This window comes from Perissodus microlepis, chromosome 14, assembly GCF_051167445.1.
Source record: "Perissodus microlepis isolate ML-2025 ecotype Zambia chromosome 14, ASM5116744v1, whole genome shotgun sequence".
NCBI lineage: Eukaryota > Metazoa > Chordata > Actinopteri > Cichliformes > Cichlidae > Perissodus > Perissodus microlepis.
This window is the reverse complement of record NC_140474.1, coordinates 18,592,419-18,610,601: the sequence shown is the minus strand read 5'-3', so window position 1 is coordinate 18,610,601 and position 18,183 is coordinate 18,592,419. Positions and strand designations below refer to the sequence as shown.

At 40.6% G+C, this 18,183-nt stretch overlaps 1 protein-coding gene across 6 annotated transcripts in view; it reads right to left on the bottom strand.

Moving 5' to 3' along the window:
• The window catches only part of grik4 (glutamate receptor, ionotropic, kainate 4), a 353,377-nt gene that overhangs the window by 119,801 nt on the left and 215,393 nt on the right, over positions 1-18,183 (bottom strand). For all 6 annotated transcript variants that reach the window (XM_084949763.1, XM_084949764.1, XM_084949762.1 and 3 more), the window contains 2 exons: positions 14,173-14,337; positions 8,493-8,590 (listed from right to left, as the gene is read on the bottom strand). In XM_084949763.1, the coding sequence (XP_084805889.1) occupies positions 8,493-8,590; positions 14,173-14,337 (263 nt within the window). The remainder of the gene's footprint in view (positions 1-8,492; positions 8,591-14,172; positions 14,338-18,183) is intronic.

The following is an 18,183-nucleotide window of genomic DNA, read 5'->3' as shown; positions in this document are numbered from 1 at the left end:
TAAATGGTCTCTGGCCAGAGAGGATTTTCCGGATTGGCTAGTGGGCTTATCAAGTGACAAAAAGCAATTCTGCACCGCGTGTAGCACAGAGCTGCAGGATAACTCACTCATTTAAATCAGTTAGGAAAGCTCAACACTAAACACAAGCACCTCAGATTCAGTATCTGCACATGTGAGTGGACAAACGTAAACACTCTGAGATCTATTTCAAATATTCAAAGTGAGTGTGAGTGGGTTCTTTTAAGGAATAGTACATAATAAATGACACAAATGAAGCACTCAACCTGAAAACTCTGCTTCTTTGAAAGCAGGTTTTCAACTGTTCAATAACCATATGCAAGCAATCAACTGTGCCTCAGCTTTGTCTGATGTTCCTGTTCAGCAATTGCTTCTGTCTGGCCATGTGGAAGAATCCTACGGATTTCATTTGCCTACTAATAAAGTAATCTTGAGAAATATGTTTTGACTCCAAACTATCTTCCAAATAAAGTCACGCTCAGAAGAGAGAGGTACAGATTCTTTTTTTTTTTGTGGTGCCGAATGAGTTTTTCAACAAAAGCACTCCCAATGCACCAAAACACTGTATCACAGGAGACAGGGACGAGGGAGAGGCACAACATGAGAAGGGAAGAGCTTCTGCAACACAGCAAGGGAGGGATAAAGACACCTTAAAAGCACCGCTAATCTAGCACTTCGGTTAGGTGACATTCAAGTTGCAAGCAATTTTCAGAGTATTTAAATAATAGTTTTCTCAGAGAATACTTGAGTTATTGTGTGTGTCTATGTGTGGATAAAAGCGCAAATCCCTCAATATTGCCAGGATGGCCTTTGTTTGCCCAGCAGACCTCAGGTTCACCTCTAAATCCAACCTGAGCACCACCCTGCGGAAATGCAGGTGGATAATCTCTCTGTACTCCTACAAGCAGATGGCTTTTCAAGCCTAAAGCAACCCCTGGACATCAGACATATCATTAATATTCATGAAAACGCCCGACACATGTTGAAGTCATAGAGTATTATGTTTCCTCACTCCAGCAGACACAGGGATACAGCACGTTTCATCCTTTACGGTCGAGGAAAGTAGGCAAGGGATAAAAACAGGGCATGAGATCATCAGTGGCATGGAAAAGGATTCAGATAAAATAGGAGGCATGTACAAATGTATTCATTGACATTTGCTCAATTACTTTAAAATCTTATTATGGCCAATAGCTAAATGACCTATCCAAGCCTTACTATGAAAATAAATTAAAGTACAACACGGGCATTGAAAATAGAGCCTCTGGGATTTCTGATAGGGGGATTAGAACTCCTGGAACCTAAATGTAGTTCTTCTAAGTCACCATTTATAAACTATGAATACAAGTCTGATTTCTTATCTTTGAGAAAGGAAGCATCGCAGTAATACGAGCTCCTCACTGCATAGTCGAGCTTAGATACCTGCAAAGCAACAGGAGGCTTCTAACACACGCAACATTAGTCTGCCCTGTTTTTAAGTCCCGGTCCCAAGGTTTGCTTGTTACATTGTCTCAGATGATAAGAAGCGCTCAACCTGCACACAGTCAATCACTTCTCTGCAGTGGCTCCTTTTATATTAGTCACCATTACTGTGAAACCCAGATGGCTCAGTCCCACTCCCCTGCCTCTCTCCTCGGTAAAAGTGGCCAACAGCAGTGGAACTCAGGGAGTGATTGATAGAGACTGGTAAACGATGTGCTGATCACCTAGTGGGGTCTGTCAGCCACAATATTGCTGTCAGTGTCCAAGGAAACCACGAGCTGGGGCAGCAACAGCATCTGTGGCTCTGCGCTCACAGTGAGGGATTAGGTGGTCAGAACCTGGTGTGCAGAGTGCTACACGCCACACACACACACACACACCACACAGACACGCACGCGCACACACCTCTGCTGTAGCAAATACAGCTTCCATTATTACTTTTTTGTGAGCTATTTTTCAGTTATTTCTTATTTTGAATCTGTCTGATCAAGAACCTTTTATTTTTATGAAATATCAACGGCTTCCTCATGAAATGCCTTTGGTGCAAATACGTATATGTGTTTTGCTCACAAAGCCCTTGATCGTACTGCACCTGGACCTGGACACCCTTTAGTTTTATTCTCTGGCATCTAATTTACTCCTGTCCCCCTGAGCGGTCCGCAGAGGCGTGCTGCAGACTATTTGCCTTTCAAGCACAGAATAAGGGTTTACATTATTTCACGAAGAATTGCTGTTTACTCTGCCGCGCTATTGGATGAGCCTGACTTATAGCCGTACCATACTCAGGAAAACACCTAGTTGGTGCGAAATAATGAAGTTTTAACTTGGACTTCAGCCTCTTCATGCGCAGCCCTTCTTACCAGGGTTCCATTTATGATCATTGCAAAGGTTGACCGTATTCTAACCTATCATATTTTGCCTTAAGTCAATCAATTTCTAACTGAAGGTGCCAATAAATTATTAATACCTGCTTTGATAAAAAATCTCATTGTTTCTTTAGGGCATGAATCCTTCTCAACTACTACACAGATGGGAGATTTAATAGATGATTGAATTTGATCTTCATTTTGTGAACATTTTGTGTTACAGGATATCCATTGTCTCAATACCAAGATTAATGTGGGTACTTATTAGTAAGCTTACTGTTTTTTTAAGGCCAAGCTGGTGAATGCCATCAACAAGCATTCCCATCAGAATGAGAAAGGTGACCTCTCTGCAAGACAGATAACACACACACCAGCAGCTGACTAGGCCGATTTGCACACCTTAAGCCTGAGATGAAGGACTTAATCAGCAAAATCAGATGGTGTAGTGTTTGATTTGAATACAAATCTGCACACTCCTAGCTCTTGATAACATCCAGGTGAGGGTCAATGAGTTAAAGGATAATTCCGCTTTACGTCATCTCGACGCATTTCCCATATACGGGGATGTTGTGATCTTTTCTTAGCCTCCCGTAGACACAAAGCAGGGAGTCAGTGTTCTTATCCATAATGGACAATAAAATAAAATGTCAGCCCAGAGCACATGACATTAATCACAAGTGTAACAATCAAATGCAAAAGGCAGTGACTCAGATACTGTGTATTCCGCTACTGAAACATGTACTTATATAAGGTTCACCGACCAACAGTGCACAAAAAGCTCCACCTTTACCATCTACAGCAGTAAAACGCTACTTAGGTATTTATGCAGTAATCCAGTGATATATTGTAGAATATAAACAAAATACGTCTCTCAGTGGGGCCAATGCCCTAAATTATGGGTACTTATAGGTACCTTTAGGTCATGTGCTAATAGAATTTATGTAATTTTATGCAGGACTTAAACTAGTAATGGCATTTTTATATAGTGCAGTTTTGCTCCCTTTGCTTAAAGGATCTTGTTGTTTATCAGTGGTCGAAGGGGGAAACGACTCTGTTGCAACACTTGGCACAGTTTTGAGCAGAAGCTTGTTTTATGTGTTGCCATCAATCCAAATGTAAACATTATGCGTCTCAGATAAAAAGGGAATCATAACTAAAAATAACCAAGAGTGTTACGTCACGGCAGTCAGTTGCATTTTTGCAGTAACATTTTTGTTCGATATTAACCCTCTCAGGCTCAAATTAAGTTTTTGTTGCTAATGCACAAAAGAATACCTGCAGTGGTACTTCTGAGTAAAAAAAAACTATGTATGTGGGGTAATCGGGTTGTTAGCTTTTACTTGTTGCAAATCTGCAACGCCTGCCTTGAGAGGGTTAAAGAATATCAGTGCAAAAAAATCCTAAATATAGGCTTTAATAAATTAAGGAACACAAGTAAAATGACAGAGTCTCAAAGATTAGAACAGAAAAGCTGCTCTCACACATTGCCGTGCCCCCGGAAAATCACAGAAAAGGTCCTGTTCGGAGGAGACAGTTGTCAAGACTGATAGTGGATGTAGGAGTGTTAAATTTACAGAACAGTTGGTGATGGACACCAAACTAGCACAGCACAAGCCCAGTGCAAATGTTTCTATGAAGCTGTCACGCGATGTGGGAGACCACATTATATATTTGTCCCTTTCACTGATGACTGAATTATCAGCCGTCTAAATGCTAAAGCTATTCAGTCTGAAGAAATGGTAGCTGAGCTGGCCGAGCTGTACACTACTGGCCGAGGCCCGATTAAAATGACTGCTTAATTAAGTGTTACATGAGGATTAAATTAATATGACAACAGCAGATCTTCTAATCCTGTCAGTCTCTGTGACAAACAGGCACGATTGGCTGAGCTACAAAGTATTCTGGTAATCCAGCCGATTGTGCAACCCAGATCACAAAGAGAAGACATCAATAAAGATGGAATTTGAGCCAGTGTAGGAAAACTGCACATCTATGCGGATGGTATCAACTCCTAAGAGTATTTTATTTCTATACTGTGTTTATCGGTTAACAATTCAAAATGTGCATTTTCTCTACGTGGAGTCTTTAATATTCATACGGTGGTATTATCATAGTCAGTGTTTCAAAGCTCTCTGTACCGCCAGTCAGTGCCGCCAGAGATTTTTAACCGCAGGGAATCCTGGTCTGTCTGTGGCTATAATAGACTGATATCTCATTAGAAAGACAAGCTGCACTGTACCAGAAGACTTTATTGGAGCTAGTATGGCAATAGAGTGTGTTTTAGTCGTTCTACTGATCAGATTCCTGCAGTTAAATAGGCGGCTTCACTGCAGACACAATCTAATTATGGCAGAGCACAGCAAAACACACTGAATGGATAAAATGAACGATGGTTGACATGTTTTTAAAAACTGTAGTTAATAATCAAGCCGTTTCATAATTTACTAATTTATTCAGCAAAATGTATTAAAAAAAACATCAAATTTACCGCACCACATGAAGGCTGTCACAGATACATTTTTCCAAATGCACATATCTTATTTATAATAGATTTTTATCTAGTTTATAGTTTTGTCTCGTTTAGAGGAGCGCTGTCTCTTGACATCAGGCAGCAAAACAAACCATGTCAGAGTTCAGACGAGCCAATTAGCATCCAACTGGGATCTGTTTGGTTGCAGTCAAGCTCTGTACAAAATCCAATCAGTCATGTTTAAAGTGTGCTCAGATAAGAAATTATACATTTTTAAATCAGACCAGTATAATAAAAAACATCTGCTAAATGTCCTCATTTAAAGGAATAGATGGATGGCCAGTTGTTGCTTTCAATAAATGAGATACAGGTGAAACCAAACCAGACTTTGTATAAAACTGCATAGATCACTGTTTTAGTTTCTAATTATTCTGATAAAATAATTTACCATACTGTATATTTCCAGTTGAGTCACACTGAGAAAACCTGACATGCTCAAGAGTGCAGGAGACAATATAACAACTTTAAACATAAGCAGTCATGTGGCCCCAAAAAAGTTGCCCCCACACTTGTCCACCCCTGCTTTATTTAGTCACAAGAAGTCATTAAAACTACTTTGATCTTTTAAAATCTTGTAATAGTAAGAAGCTCTCACAATTTCATGTCCTTCTGTAGGTTTTTCAGAGACAAAGGCAGCACATTTAGAAGCCCCCCCTCCTCCAATTCTGCTACTGTGAGACTGAAGGCCATTCTCATTTTGGTATGCCATACACGAGCATATGCAGCAGTATAAAGGCTAAATGATCACTGCTTCACAGTGTTTGCCAAAAAGATTAAAACATTTTGGAAGGCAGTTACAGAGACATGTGAGAAAATTATGTCAAATGAAGTTCCAAATACCCCAAAACCATTTCTGCTTGGTTTGTAGCCAAAAGAACACAGTTGTCATCAATGTGAACAAACATGACTGAACCTCAGGTTTTAAATCCTAAAAAGCTATCAGAAGTGTTTGGGGGGGAAGCAAACAAAAAATAAAAATGAAAAATAAAAAAGCACATTGACTAGAAAATACTCATAGAAAAAGATGAATCATGTCACATGATATACTAGAAAAAATAACACGTGAAAGGTGATTTAGATCATTTTGAACATGGCATGAGGTCACTGGTACTAGAAGGGCGGTTTCAAAAATTTTTGGAAATTGCCACAAGGCCGTCTGAGAGTTTACAGAGAATTGTCCAAAAAGACAAAACATCCAGCAAGAGACAGTTCCCTGGGTATCTTGGTCATGCCAGAGGTGCCAGAATGCTTTGAGCTGCTACAGGGAGTCAAAATACCACCTAGGTATGCTCTTCTGCAAGGTATGCAGAAGAGCATCTTTGACTCCACAACATGTCAAACCTTGAAGCAGATTATCTAAAGCAGCAGAAGACCACAGAAGACAGTCCTGTCACATCAAAATGGACCAAAATCTCTGAGGAGTGATTTCAGCACCTTCTTGAATCTGTGCCATGAAGAATTAAAACAGTTCTGAAGGCAAAAGGAGGTCTAAGTTGGTGTACCTAAAAGAGCAGCTAGCGAGTATATACAAAGATTCTTAAAAAATGGTTTAACGTAGACCTTCCCAAAGTGTGGGGCCCGCCCCCTGGGGGGGGGGGGGGGGGGGGGGGGGGGGGCGTAGAGCCATGGCAGGGGGGGCGCGGGATGAAAAGGGGGGAAAAAAACCAAAACGCTTGGACACTGCTAGCACAGGCACCTACAGAAACGCAAAGCAGGAGATGAAGCATCGCTGAATATGTTTCCAAACCAACTTCATTCTAAGCCAAAGACTAGAAAATATGGTGAAGCATATCTGCCCTTTGGCTTCACCTGCACAAGTGCCGAGGTAGGTCTCCCCTGCAGAATTAGTTTCCCCTTCGTCGGGAGCAGCGCTGGGCTGTTTAAATCACGGACAAACAGTATCCCACATTTGTGATTTTTAGTTCACAAACACTTGTTGTTTTAATGTCTAACTACTCCTGACATTTTGGAGATATACATACTATACTATACTTTATACAGTAAAGTTACAGCGGGATACAAATAATATCAGGCTGATCCTGCCACAATTTGTTCCCCTGGTTCAAACCACAGACAAACAGTATCCTACAGCTGTTTATGTTTTTAAACCTATTTTGCACAGAGAGCCATTTTTTGAAAAATGTATTGATAGCAATGTTGAATATTATTACACAGGAAAAAAACAACTACATGTAAAATAATCACAACGTGACGCCTCTGCCTTTGTAAATGGAGGGACATTAACTGCGTGTGTATGTAAGCGTGTAAAACCTGCAGATAGTCAGATTAACAGTATTTTGTCTCTAGCTGCCATTCTGCAATTCATCTCATGTAAACAATAACGTGGCGCACAGTGTGACGTGAAAAAAGGCACATACCTTTAACGTTGCGTGACGAACTGTATTCCTCGTCCACACGTAAACTCAAAAAAGGAGTTTTAAAAAAATCTCAGTTTTCGGTGATTCGAAACGCCGTTTACGTGTGGACGAAACAGCTGCGTTTTCAAAAATACCCGTGTAGGTGTTTGGGAACAATATTTGAACTATGTAAAAAATGATTCTTGGGCAGTTTGCTCTTTGTTTTCTTTGTATTTGGATATTTTATCATGACTGCAATTCTTTTTAAAATATTAATACAATATAACTGAAAGGGAAAAAATGTCCAGTGATATTTTGACTTGAGCTGTATAGCAATGGAGAAAAATGACACGGTAGAATTTCATCATTTTTACGAACAACTGGGAACCCTTTCCCCATAAGTCTCCTGCTAAACCAACATAGCCACTAACGAGCATCAACGTTTCAAACTCTTTGGGCCAGATTTACTAAGTAGGACAGACTAGTGTGAGGCTGCAAACAGAAAAAAACAGAAGAATAGGAGGGGAAAGTTCTGTGGGTGATCTAATAACAATGTGCACATTTATTAACACAGTCCATCTCCTTTATGTCAATATGAACAATCCAATCTACCAACAGCAGGGGAAATATGCATAGGGACACAAACGAGCAGATCCGATGAGAGTGTGAGTGATTGACCGCAAACATGGGAAAAGTTTAATACTTTAATCTGGCAGAAATAAGTCAGTGACAGTTGGATAAAAGGTGTGATCCACTGTGGAAATTTAAAAAGGTGTCTCATGAGATGCACAAGGGAAATTTCACATTTGCAAGCTATCTTGCTGAGTTTTGACTGGTGGGGTGAATTTATTATTTAAATAACATTTGCAGTCTGAAGGCGGTAGACATATGACAAATGACTGCAAATGTGAATGAAGCTAAAACACTTATGCACAACAGCACTTATGTACAGCCTTATTAAAGCCCTGCTTGACTTTCGAATGGTTTATGCAGTGTGTTATGACTTTCAGTTGGAGATCATTGGTAATTTTTGATTTCTTCCAGAAAATTATAAATTCTAGTTTGTAATGATAATGACCTTCTGGCATTCCAGATGAGTTACCACACAATAAGCAATTTTCCTTCATGAAAGGAAAACTTTCTGTGCAAATATAATATTTGTGCAGCTAAATCTGCCCTTTTTTTTCTGTGTGGCTGAATCGCACGCCACCAGCCCCGGGCCAGTTGGTTGGAACTTACCTCCTTCTCTCCACATATATTGCTGATGATTGAGTTGGAAGCTGGACTGGCAGATGGACCAAGGACTGCCACCACCCCTTTGGACATGATCTGGCACACTGGAAAAAAACAGAGGAGGAGTACAGCGATATAAGCAGGGGCAATTAGAGGTAACAGAGATAATTAAAGTAAAGTAAGGCAGTTGGTGTTAGATCAGGCTTTTTTTTTCAGGCTAATGTTAATGGATCCATATGATCACTGCCTCAACCTCTGAACAGATAGCGGCCTGCACCAGCATTTCTCCTGTCTCAAGGGAACCAGAAAGTACAAGTGTAAGGGAAATATGCACAAGGGCAGATGCTACACTCTATCTGCCTTTGGATGTTTTACTTGTTGGGGATATTAATATGATCAACTCTCAAGTATAAAGACGGAAAGATATGCAGTAAAAAAGAAAGAAGACAATGACGGATAAACAGAGTGGGAGTCGGTGAAAAGCAGACGTTGGGAAATGTGACAAGCAGCAATATCTGGAGGGTGAAAATAAAAAATCTGGTATTTGATAATTTGCACATGAATGCAATAATATCCCCAAAGGTGACACACACACACACACGCACGCACACACACACACACACGCACACACACACACACACACACACACACACACACACACACACACACACACATCTCATCGTGCTTTTCAAATACAACATTTACAAGGACTGATTTAACAGCGGTACCTTTGGGCTTTAAAACATATCGGTAAACAGAAACATTTCAGTAAAAGTGACTTTCTTTCCTTTGCCATGTGCACGGGCCATATGCTTTAATCTCCCATACTGGGAAAGAATGCCGTTTCTTATGTGTTTATAATCCCCGGCTTGTAATTAACACACTGCAGTCCAGGGTGTAAAGAAGACACACATACTGAAGCACTATTATTGTTTGAGCATGTCTGCACCAAGTGTGTGTGTGTGGGTGTTGGTAATTTGGTGGCTGTTATTGGGGAATTGCTGAGCATTAACCAGCCACCAGTGTAAAATAGGCAAAGGGGAAACATTTCCAGGCCCGTGCGGTGCATCGAGAGGCAGTGAATCGAATGATTAATAAGTAATCCGCTAGTCACCCATGGGGCTTGTAAGACATGAATACACTGGCATCTTACATGAAAAAAAACAACACACATGTATACAGTGCACACGCACACACTAACGCATCCACACCCACACTTTTGTTTGCACCTGTCTGTAATGGCTTCACTGAATTATAAAGCTGAATGATTTGACTGCAAGCCAGAATGCTCCCGGCCCCAGTGACACTTTCATTTGCTCTCTTTGTGCACGGCGAGCTTTTTCTGTGTGTAAATATGTGAGCCATATTGAAAGTATTTGGACAGTTACACTCCTTTTTTTTTTTCGGAAAAAAAAAAACACTGTGTGGGATTCAGTTCTTTTACTATATTAGGTCTAAATTAGAAGGATTCAAAAACATTGCTTAAACTAAACAATTATATAGGTTTATGTAAGTATATGTAAAAGCACTTTACATAGGTTAATTCCTAAAAATGGATGTAGCTCTGGATGAAAAGATCAATAGAGTGAAATCTGCTTTAAAAAAACAAAAAAACAAAATGTTACTCATGGCCCAAATCAAACAAAATCAAATTAGTATCGCTCGTCTATTCTTAATCCAGAGGATTTAAAATGATGCCGCTTTGCAGCTTTGCAGGAATTTATGACCATTCTTACAGAAGAGTGTCTGTGATGTCAAAGAATGATGTTGGATGAGAAGGCCTGGCTTGCAGTCTACTCTCTAATTCATCCCAAAGGCGTTCTGCCAGGTTGAGGTCAGAACTCTGTGCAGGCCACTCACGTTCTTCCACACCAAACTCACTCATCCATGTCTTTATGGGCCTTGCGTCATACACTGGTGTGCAGTCATGTTGGAACAGGAAGGGGTCATCCCCAACCTGTTCTTGCAAAGTTGGGGGCATGAAATTGCCCAAAATGTCTCAGTATACTGAAGCGTTAAGAGTTCCTTTCACTGGAAATAAGGGCCAAGCACAACTCCTGAAAAATCAATTTACACACTGTTCTCGAGCTAAGAACACTATGCGCCTCAGCATCTGCCGCTCTGTGATTTTACATTGCCTACCCTTTAATGGCAGAGTTGCGGTTGTTTGCAGTCACTTCCACTTTGTTATAATACCACTAACAGCTGACTGTGGAATGTTTAGTAGTCAGGAAATTTCTGACTGGACTTGTTGCACAGGTGACATCCTATTACGGTACCATGCTTGGGATTCACTGAGCTGCTGAGAGCGACTCGTTCTCTCACAAATATAGAAGCAGTCTGCATGCCTTGGTGCTTGATTTTATACACCTGTGGCCATAGACGTGACTGGAACACCTGAATGCAATGCCAATGATTTGGATAGGTGAGTAAATACTGGCAGTGTGGGGTACATGGGATCCAGCTAGAGGATCTGAGTATCCCACATTCAGGGAGTCAAAAAAACCAACAAGATGCTACAACAAGCCATAATTGGAAATGTAGGCGCAGACAAAGTCCAATGAAAGGTAGTCACTGACTACCACAGTCTGTTCCTTTCCACACTCATTACCACAATTAATTTTCCTCAAAGGCCTCATGAGAAACTTGGGCTGTTGTGAAGGACCGCAACAAAAAGATTGTTAAGTGATCAAATTAATATGAAGCTGCACTCGGTTTTGCTTGGTATTCATTTTATTTATACAACGGTCCCAGTTTGTCATGTGGCCTTTGGGGGAAATTAATTACTTAATTAATTTATTTGGTCACAAGAAGTCAAACTCAGCACAGCCCCTTTCTGATGGCAGTCTGACTCAGTCGATGACACTGGGGACCTCTGCTATGAAGATTTTCATCTTCATAAGCCTCAAAGCCAGTGAGACTACTTTTATTCAACAAGGAGGAATGTGCCACACTCTTTTTTTCTGAGGGTGAAGGTGAAAAAATTGGAAAAAACCTTATAACTGCCATAAACACAAGCGTTCTTTTTCTCCTTGATAATAACTATTTACATAAACATCTATATACATCTCCAGAAATACTTGTTCACAAGATTTCCATAATTATGCATGTCCCTCGAGTTCCTTTGTGGTTCAGATCATAACATCATCTTTAGGCCATTATCACTATTTAACATTGTTTTTCACTAATCAATACAAGGTAGTATAACCCTGTAAACTCATGTCCTTAAGAAATAGGAAAAAAATCCAGTTAAGACTCAGGAGATAGGGCTCTTCGGCTGAAATTTTTGGTTTATTGGGTGATGGCCTTCAGCTCACACTGGAGCGGTTTGCAGCTGAGTGTGAATCAGCACCTCTGAGTCTGAGGCCATGGCCCTCAGCCGGATAAGGGTGCACTCCGGGCCAGCTAAGAAATACTGCCCCAAGTGGAAGAGTTTAAATATCTCGCAGTCTTGTTCACAAGTGAGGGAAGTTGGGAGCGGGAGATCGACGAATTGATTGGTGCTGCAGCTGCAGCGATGCGGACGCTGTATCAGTCCATCGTGGTGACGAAAGAGCGGAGCGTAAAAGCAAAGCTCTTGATTTACTGGTTTACTATTTCCCCACCCCACGTCCCTACACAAAGTGGATGTACACAAACTTTAGGTAGTTACCGAAAGAACGAGACTGCGGATACAAGTAGCAGAAATGAGCTTTCTCTGAAGGGTGGCTGGCCTCTCCCTGAGAGATAGGGTGAGGAGTTCAGCCATCTGGGATGGGGTCAGAGTAGAGCCGCTGCTCCTCCACAGGAGCCAGTTAAGGTGGTTCAGGCATCTGACAAGGATGCCTCCTAGGCGCCTCTAGGTGAGGTGTTCTGAGAATGTCCTCCTGGGAGGAGGCCCCGGGGCAGACCCAGGACACGCTGGAGAGATTATATCTCTTGGCTGGCCCGGGAGCGCCTTGGTGTTCCCCAGAAAACCTGTTGGAGGTGGCTGTAAAACATGATGGAGGCTCTGTCGTGGTAAAGAGCTGCATTTCGGCCAGTGGTGTTGGGGATCATGTTAAAATTGATAAAATCATGATAGCGGAAAAATACCTTCAGATTTGAATTCACAAATCAATGCCACCTTTTCAGCATGACAATGATCCCAAACAATGAAACACCATCATTCATGGATTGGCCTCCATAGAGGCTGAACCAGTGTGGGATCATCTTGACAGAGAACAGAATAAAAGGCCTCAACATTTAAAGAAGAGCTTTGAATTACTTCAAGAAACCTAGAGATCTTTCCTGAAGACTACTTAAAGAGAGTAAATTCAGGATGTGTTCAAGAATAAAGGTTGTCATATAGATGTCGCACATTATTATATAGAACAGAAAATCTGTGCATGATAGAATCTTACAGTATGTGGATGTTATGCAGCAATCAGTCTATGTCCATACTGAACAGCCAGGAAAGGACTTATTGATGGTGGGATCTGACTTTTCTTCCCAGGTAATTCTCACTCTGTGATATTTTCATCTATCCGTGGCCGCTGATCCGTCCCTAATCCAAATCCTGGCTCTAATTACACACTCACACTTTCACACACTAAACATTTGCACAGTATACACAAAATCCAGCTTGTGCGCAGCTACACACATATACCCACACCCACAAACACAAACACACGGGGACACATGCACGCACGCAATCACACTAAAGGAACCACACTGTGAGGTTTGTCTTAGTCCGGGCAGAGAAAGTAAAACAGTTTGTTGTGGTTGTGGTAACTAAAGTGCTGTTTCCATGTATTAGGCAGGCACCACTGAAGCTCTTGCATTTGGGAAAGTAGGAATGTGTCATATTGAAAATCAATGGCTGCACTTTTTGCAGAGACACACTGCGCTGTATTGATTTGGGGTGTTTTAATTAAAAATTTAAAAACAAACAAACCAATAAACATTGAGGTGTGATGCAACAAGTCACCAGACAGTACAGAAATGCTGTGGGTAAGTGCTGATACCACTGATAGCAAATAGCTACTCTGGCTTGTGTTAATAGAGTCACTCTCAGTGATGCATTTGTCACATCTAGGTAACAAATTAGTGGGAATCCCATGATGGTCTGGCCTACTTAATAAAAGCTCAACAACACCTGGATTAGAATGTCCACTGCACCTGGTGGTTTAGGCCAAAAGTGACGTGTTCTGTCTTTTCGTGCACATTTCCATTTTTATAACTTGGGGCTAATGGCCGATGCGTAGACGTAAATGTATGATTGTGCCAATCTTTATCGCCACTTCTCAGAAATCCCAAGATTTTTAAGGAAGAGATCTTGGAACAGCTTGAAAAGATGAGACTTTCTGGAGAAAAAAAATAATTAAATCTCAGTGAATTTGTTGATTCCTCTTTCAACTGATGCTTCTATCCCAGCGTTGATGGTGGAGGTTTATTTTCTGAGCCTATTGTTCAGGACTAGAATGCAGGAGTACAGGGAGTATAAATGGTGATGGGCCCGCGGTGACATCACAATCGGAAAAACTTTTCAAGGTCATCTCTAAAAAAGCGAGCAGCCATATATAAAAAAAAGAACATCTATTAAAATATGTTATGAGAAACTACTTGCAGAAAGAGCAAGAGAGGCTCTTTTTCACTGAATGAATAAACACGTTAGCCAACAAACTCACAGACACAATCACTTGCTTTTCTTTCCTGTGCTACTTACTTGTTTCCCCCATCTCATATTCGCTGTCTCTCAGCAGTTCAAAGATGTCCACCTCCAGCTTGCCAGTGATGGAGCGGTTACTGCTCCTGTTGATGCTGTCTTTGGCCAGCGTGATAGCCAGACGCTCTCCTCTGCTGCACTCCATAGGGTCATCAAGGATGGCAGCTGAGGAAAATGGAAAAGGCCATTGTGTTGTGAGACTGAGAGAAAATCCCCCAAAATAAAACACATTTATTCTCACTGGTAAGTGAAATATTTCCCAAATGAAGGAGAGTGAAGGTGGCCTTTTTGCCATTGAGTTTAGGGATTTAAAAAGACACTTTTTCCCCTTTCTTCAATAAAAAGTCGAGTCTACAGAAAGCAGCTCCCAAGGCGCACAGGCTTATTAGGACCAGTGCTTATTTGACTTTCCGTGAACACCTTTCTCCATTATTCTTGAGTACCTCCAATGGCACAGCATTATCCTTAATAACTCCATACACTTTTCCAAGCAGCTTGTAGAGTAGGGGCGGGGTATTTAATATTTCCAAAAAGGTGAAGTGCTACATAATGTAAATAATGGATCTGTATGGTAAAACCCTGAAATCTTAAAAGCTTTAAATTCTTTCACCTATTCAAAGGCATTTTAAAGGGCAGCACAAAACCTAAAAGTCATAACATCCTCTATCATGCTGCACAAGAATGAAAATCAGCATCTGTAAAGGCATGCCAGACACTTAAAACACCAGTCACTGCAGCAGCTTACCAAAGACGCTACGTATGCCGTGTAGGTCTACAAAATTAAATCAGTTTGTCACAAGAACACTAAAGAATGACAAGACAGCATGTTGTTCTCCAAAATGATTTATGCGCATTCTCTATGCAATATTTGTTGCAGTGTAGTCGCATTATAATCAGAGGAACTGATTCCTGTCTTGTATATGGCTTAGCTAAGCCAATTATAAAGGGATTGGATATAGATGATGCTTTCTTCTCATTTTTATGCAGAAAAAATAATGTAATTCCACCACAATAAGGCTGCAGATGGTTATTATAAATCATTGCACAGCACATCATAACTAAGGAGTGGCACATTTGTGTGCATGCTCCGATTTTTTTCTTTTTGGGAACAACATTATGAACTTACTCCGTGACCTTTAACGGCACAGGTGTCACACTGTCATGATGAGCAATTATGCAGGTGCAGCAAACATCATCTGTTTACTGTGTTGTCAGAAAGGAGAGAAACAGAATTGCACACGGCTTCTCATTCTGTCTCTTATTTCTGATTATCAGTCCAACCATTAATGGGCTTTTTTCGTGAAATTGTGTGGCTCTGACTCTATGCTGGATCAATGCTCGTTAGAACCCTGACAAGTCAGCAATATATCAACAATCAGTCAAGTGCCTATTCATTACAAAACTGCAACAATTTTGAAATTATATATTGACAACTTAATCAGCTTTCGACTCAGTTACATCAACAAATATTTATATGAAATGCAAGACACCTCCAAAAGTCTACAGTCAGGAAAGTAAAACCTAATAAAGTGTGCAGCAGATGTCTGAAAGCAGGCTTTGTAATTACTGTAATTACACTGGGCTAGCACAAAGGTTCTTAAGTTAAATCGATTACATCTGCAGTTAAAGCGCAGGCAGGAGATAAAAGCAACCAACCCGGAAAAGTGTGAAATTAATAAGGCACAAAAAAAATACAATTAAGTACAACATGGCTGAAAGGGAAATGTGCTGTAGGCTGTCCAATATAGAGGAAAACCGTGGGTTGCGTGTCTCATCTTATCAGAATTAAATGATCAGACGTCCATGCAAAGCTGAAACATGTTTGAAGTGACCTTTTCCCTACGGATCACACAGCTGAATAAACATCAGCTAACTCTGACTCGCAAAGATGAGACATACCCACTCATCTGATACCATCACAGCGCCAAGTCACAGCAAGTCAATATCTACAGCCCACTGAATGCTCTGTGAACAAGCAGAGAGTAGCTGTGGAAGGTCATCTGAGGTTGCACTCACCTCTGGCTTTTAAAGCTGTGAACAAAGGACATGTTTGCTTCTTCGTGGACCCAATAGACTATTTCTTGATTATTTCCAGCTTAATATCATATTATTTAGACACCATTGTAAAATCAAGAATAAGATGCCTTCAAGAGCGGTATGATGGTGCAGCTCACAGGTCTTGGGTTCGAATCAACCAGACAGCTGGGGCTGTGTTTGCATGTTCTTGCGCTTGTGTGGGTTCTCACCAGCTCCTAAATTCTAAAGCGTGAGTGGGAAAGTCTTTAGCCCAGCAATACACTGGAAACCTGTCCATGGTGTATACCAACTTTTGCTGGGATAAGTTCCAACCCTGAACTGGATAAGCAGACGAAAATGGATGGCTGGATGGAAGTATAGAGAACTTTTCCTGGATTTAATTGTGTAGAGAAAAAAGGACTCTGTTCCAAAAATCTTACATTAGCTCTCTCCTCTCTGTCCTAACACCCCCCATCACACAAGCACAGTCTTTATACAGCTAAAAATGTATCGTTGCTGACTTTTATCATCACATTGGATTCAGTGCTTGCTCTTCCAGGTGAAACACTTTTGCTTAAACCGGCAGCATGTCTTGGTTCCTGTGTGGATACTACTCAATTGAAATTGGCTTGAAACAATATTTGACCGCTTAGTCTCCTGACACAGGCTCTTCTAAAGCCAGGAAACAGGAGGCCAGTTTCCTCTCAGATACAGTATGCAGGCTATTATGGAATATGGGGGTCATAATAAATGACAAAAAAACCAAAAACCCAACATGTATGTTGACAGAACATATTAAAGATGTGATGAAGGATAACAAAACTAAAACAAACAAACAAGCATTGTATGATTGTGGCAGGACACTGCCGACTTTAAGTAATTTAATTGCATTTTCCAGTTAATTTTTTTCCATAAGTGTAAAACATTTAAAACATTTAATTGATTGGTATGCATTCAGCTTATACTAAGCATATTTTCTTAATAATTAATTAGTTATTAAACAAATAAACCTTTGATTTTATATATTTCAGCTAGATTTTACTCAAAATGATTTCTTCCTGTTTATGAGGGCAACGACTTGGTTTTTGGAGTGTAGAATAAAGTATGAACAGCAGGATTCATTCAAAAAAAAAAAAACCCTTGATTATACGGACTCACTGCACAGTAATTGCTTCATCCGGCCATGTTAGATAAATTTTGATTCAATGTTGAAATACTGATGAAACTTGTCAGTGTAATAGTAATGACATTGGAATAACATTGATTCAGTTTGATTAGGTTGATTATGTTTTTCTAAGATAAGATACGATAAGATAAGACTTTATTGATCCCATGATGGGGAAATTTTTGCGTTACCTCAGCGTAGGTACAGATATCAGAAGGAAATACAAAAATACAAATAAGTACAACCAATGAAAAAAAGTAAGATAATACACTATATACAACGGTAGCATACACAGTATGTGATTATGGATACAGTTGTGGAAAATGCAAGACATAAACTATATAGCTTATAATTGTCGTTGTTTATAATTGGGGAAAGCCCCAACCCTGGGGATTGAAAATCTGGGCCCGGTGCTCATCCTCTGGTATGCTCCATGATTTTGTTGTTTATCAAGGTGGTACTGGGAAGAAGACTTTACTTGGGATTGGAGGAGATGTTGTGGTGAAGTTGTGTGAAACTCTGCCAGCTGAGCAAAACTACAAAGTTTTTGCTGATAACTTCTTCTCCTCAGCCCCACTTGTGCTCACACTTCTTCAGCGACAGATCTACTTTGTAGGAACATTTCGTGGAAAGGTTGTCAGCTTGAAGATGAAAAAAGTCTTGCCCAGAGAGGCAGAGGATCTGTTGATGCCAGGGTGAATAAGGAGGAGAGCATGGTTATTGTGAAGTGGTATGACAACAAATCTGTTACCCTCATCTCATCCTATTGTGCAACTGAGCCTCAAGATACAGTCCGTCGCTGGAGCAAATCGGGCAAGGCATTTGTTGAG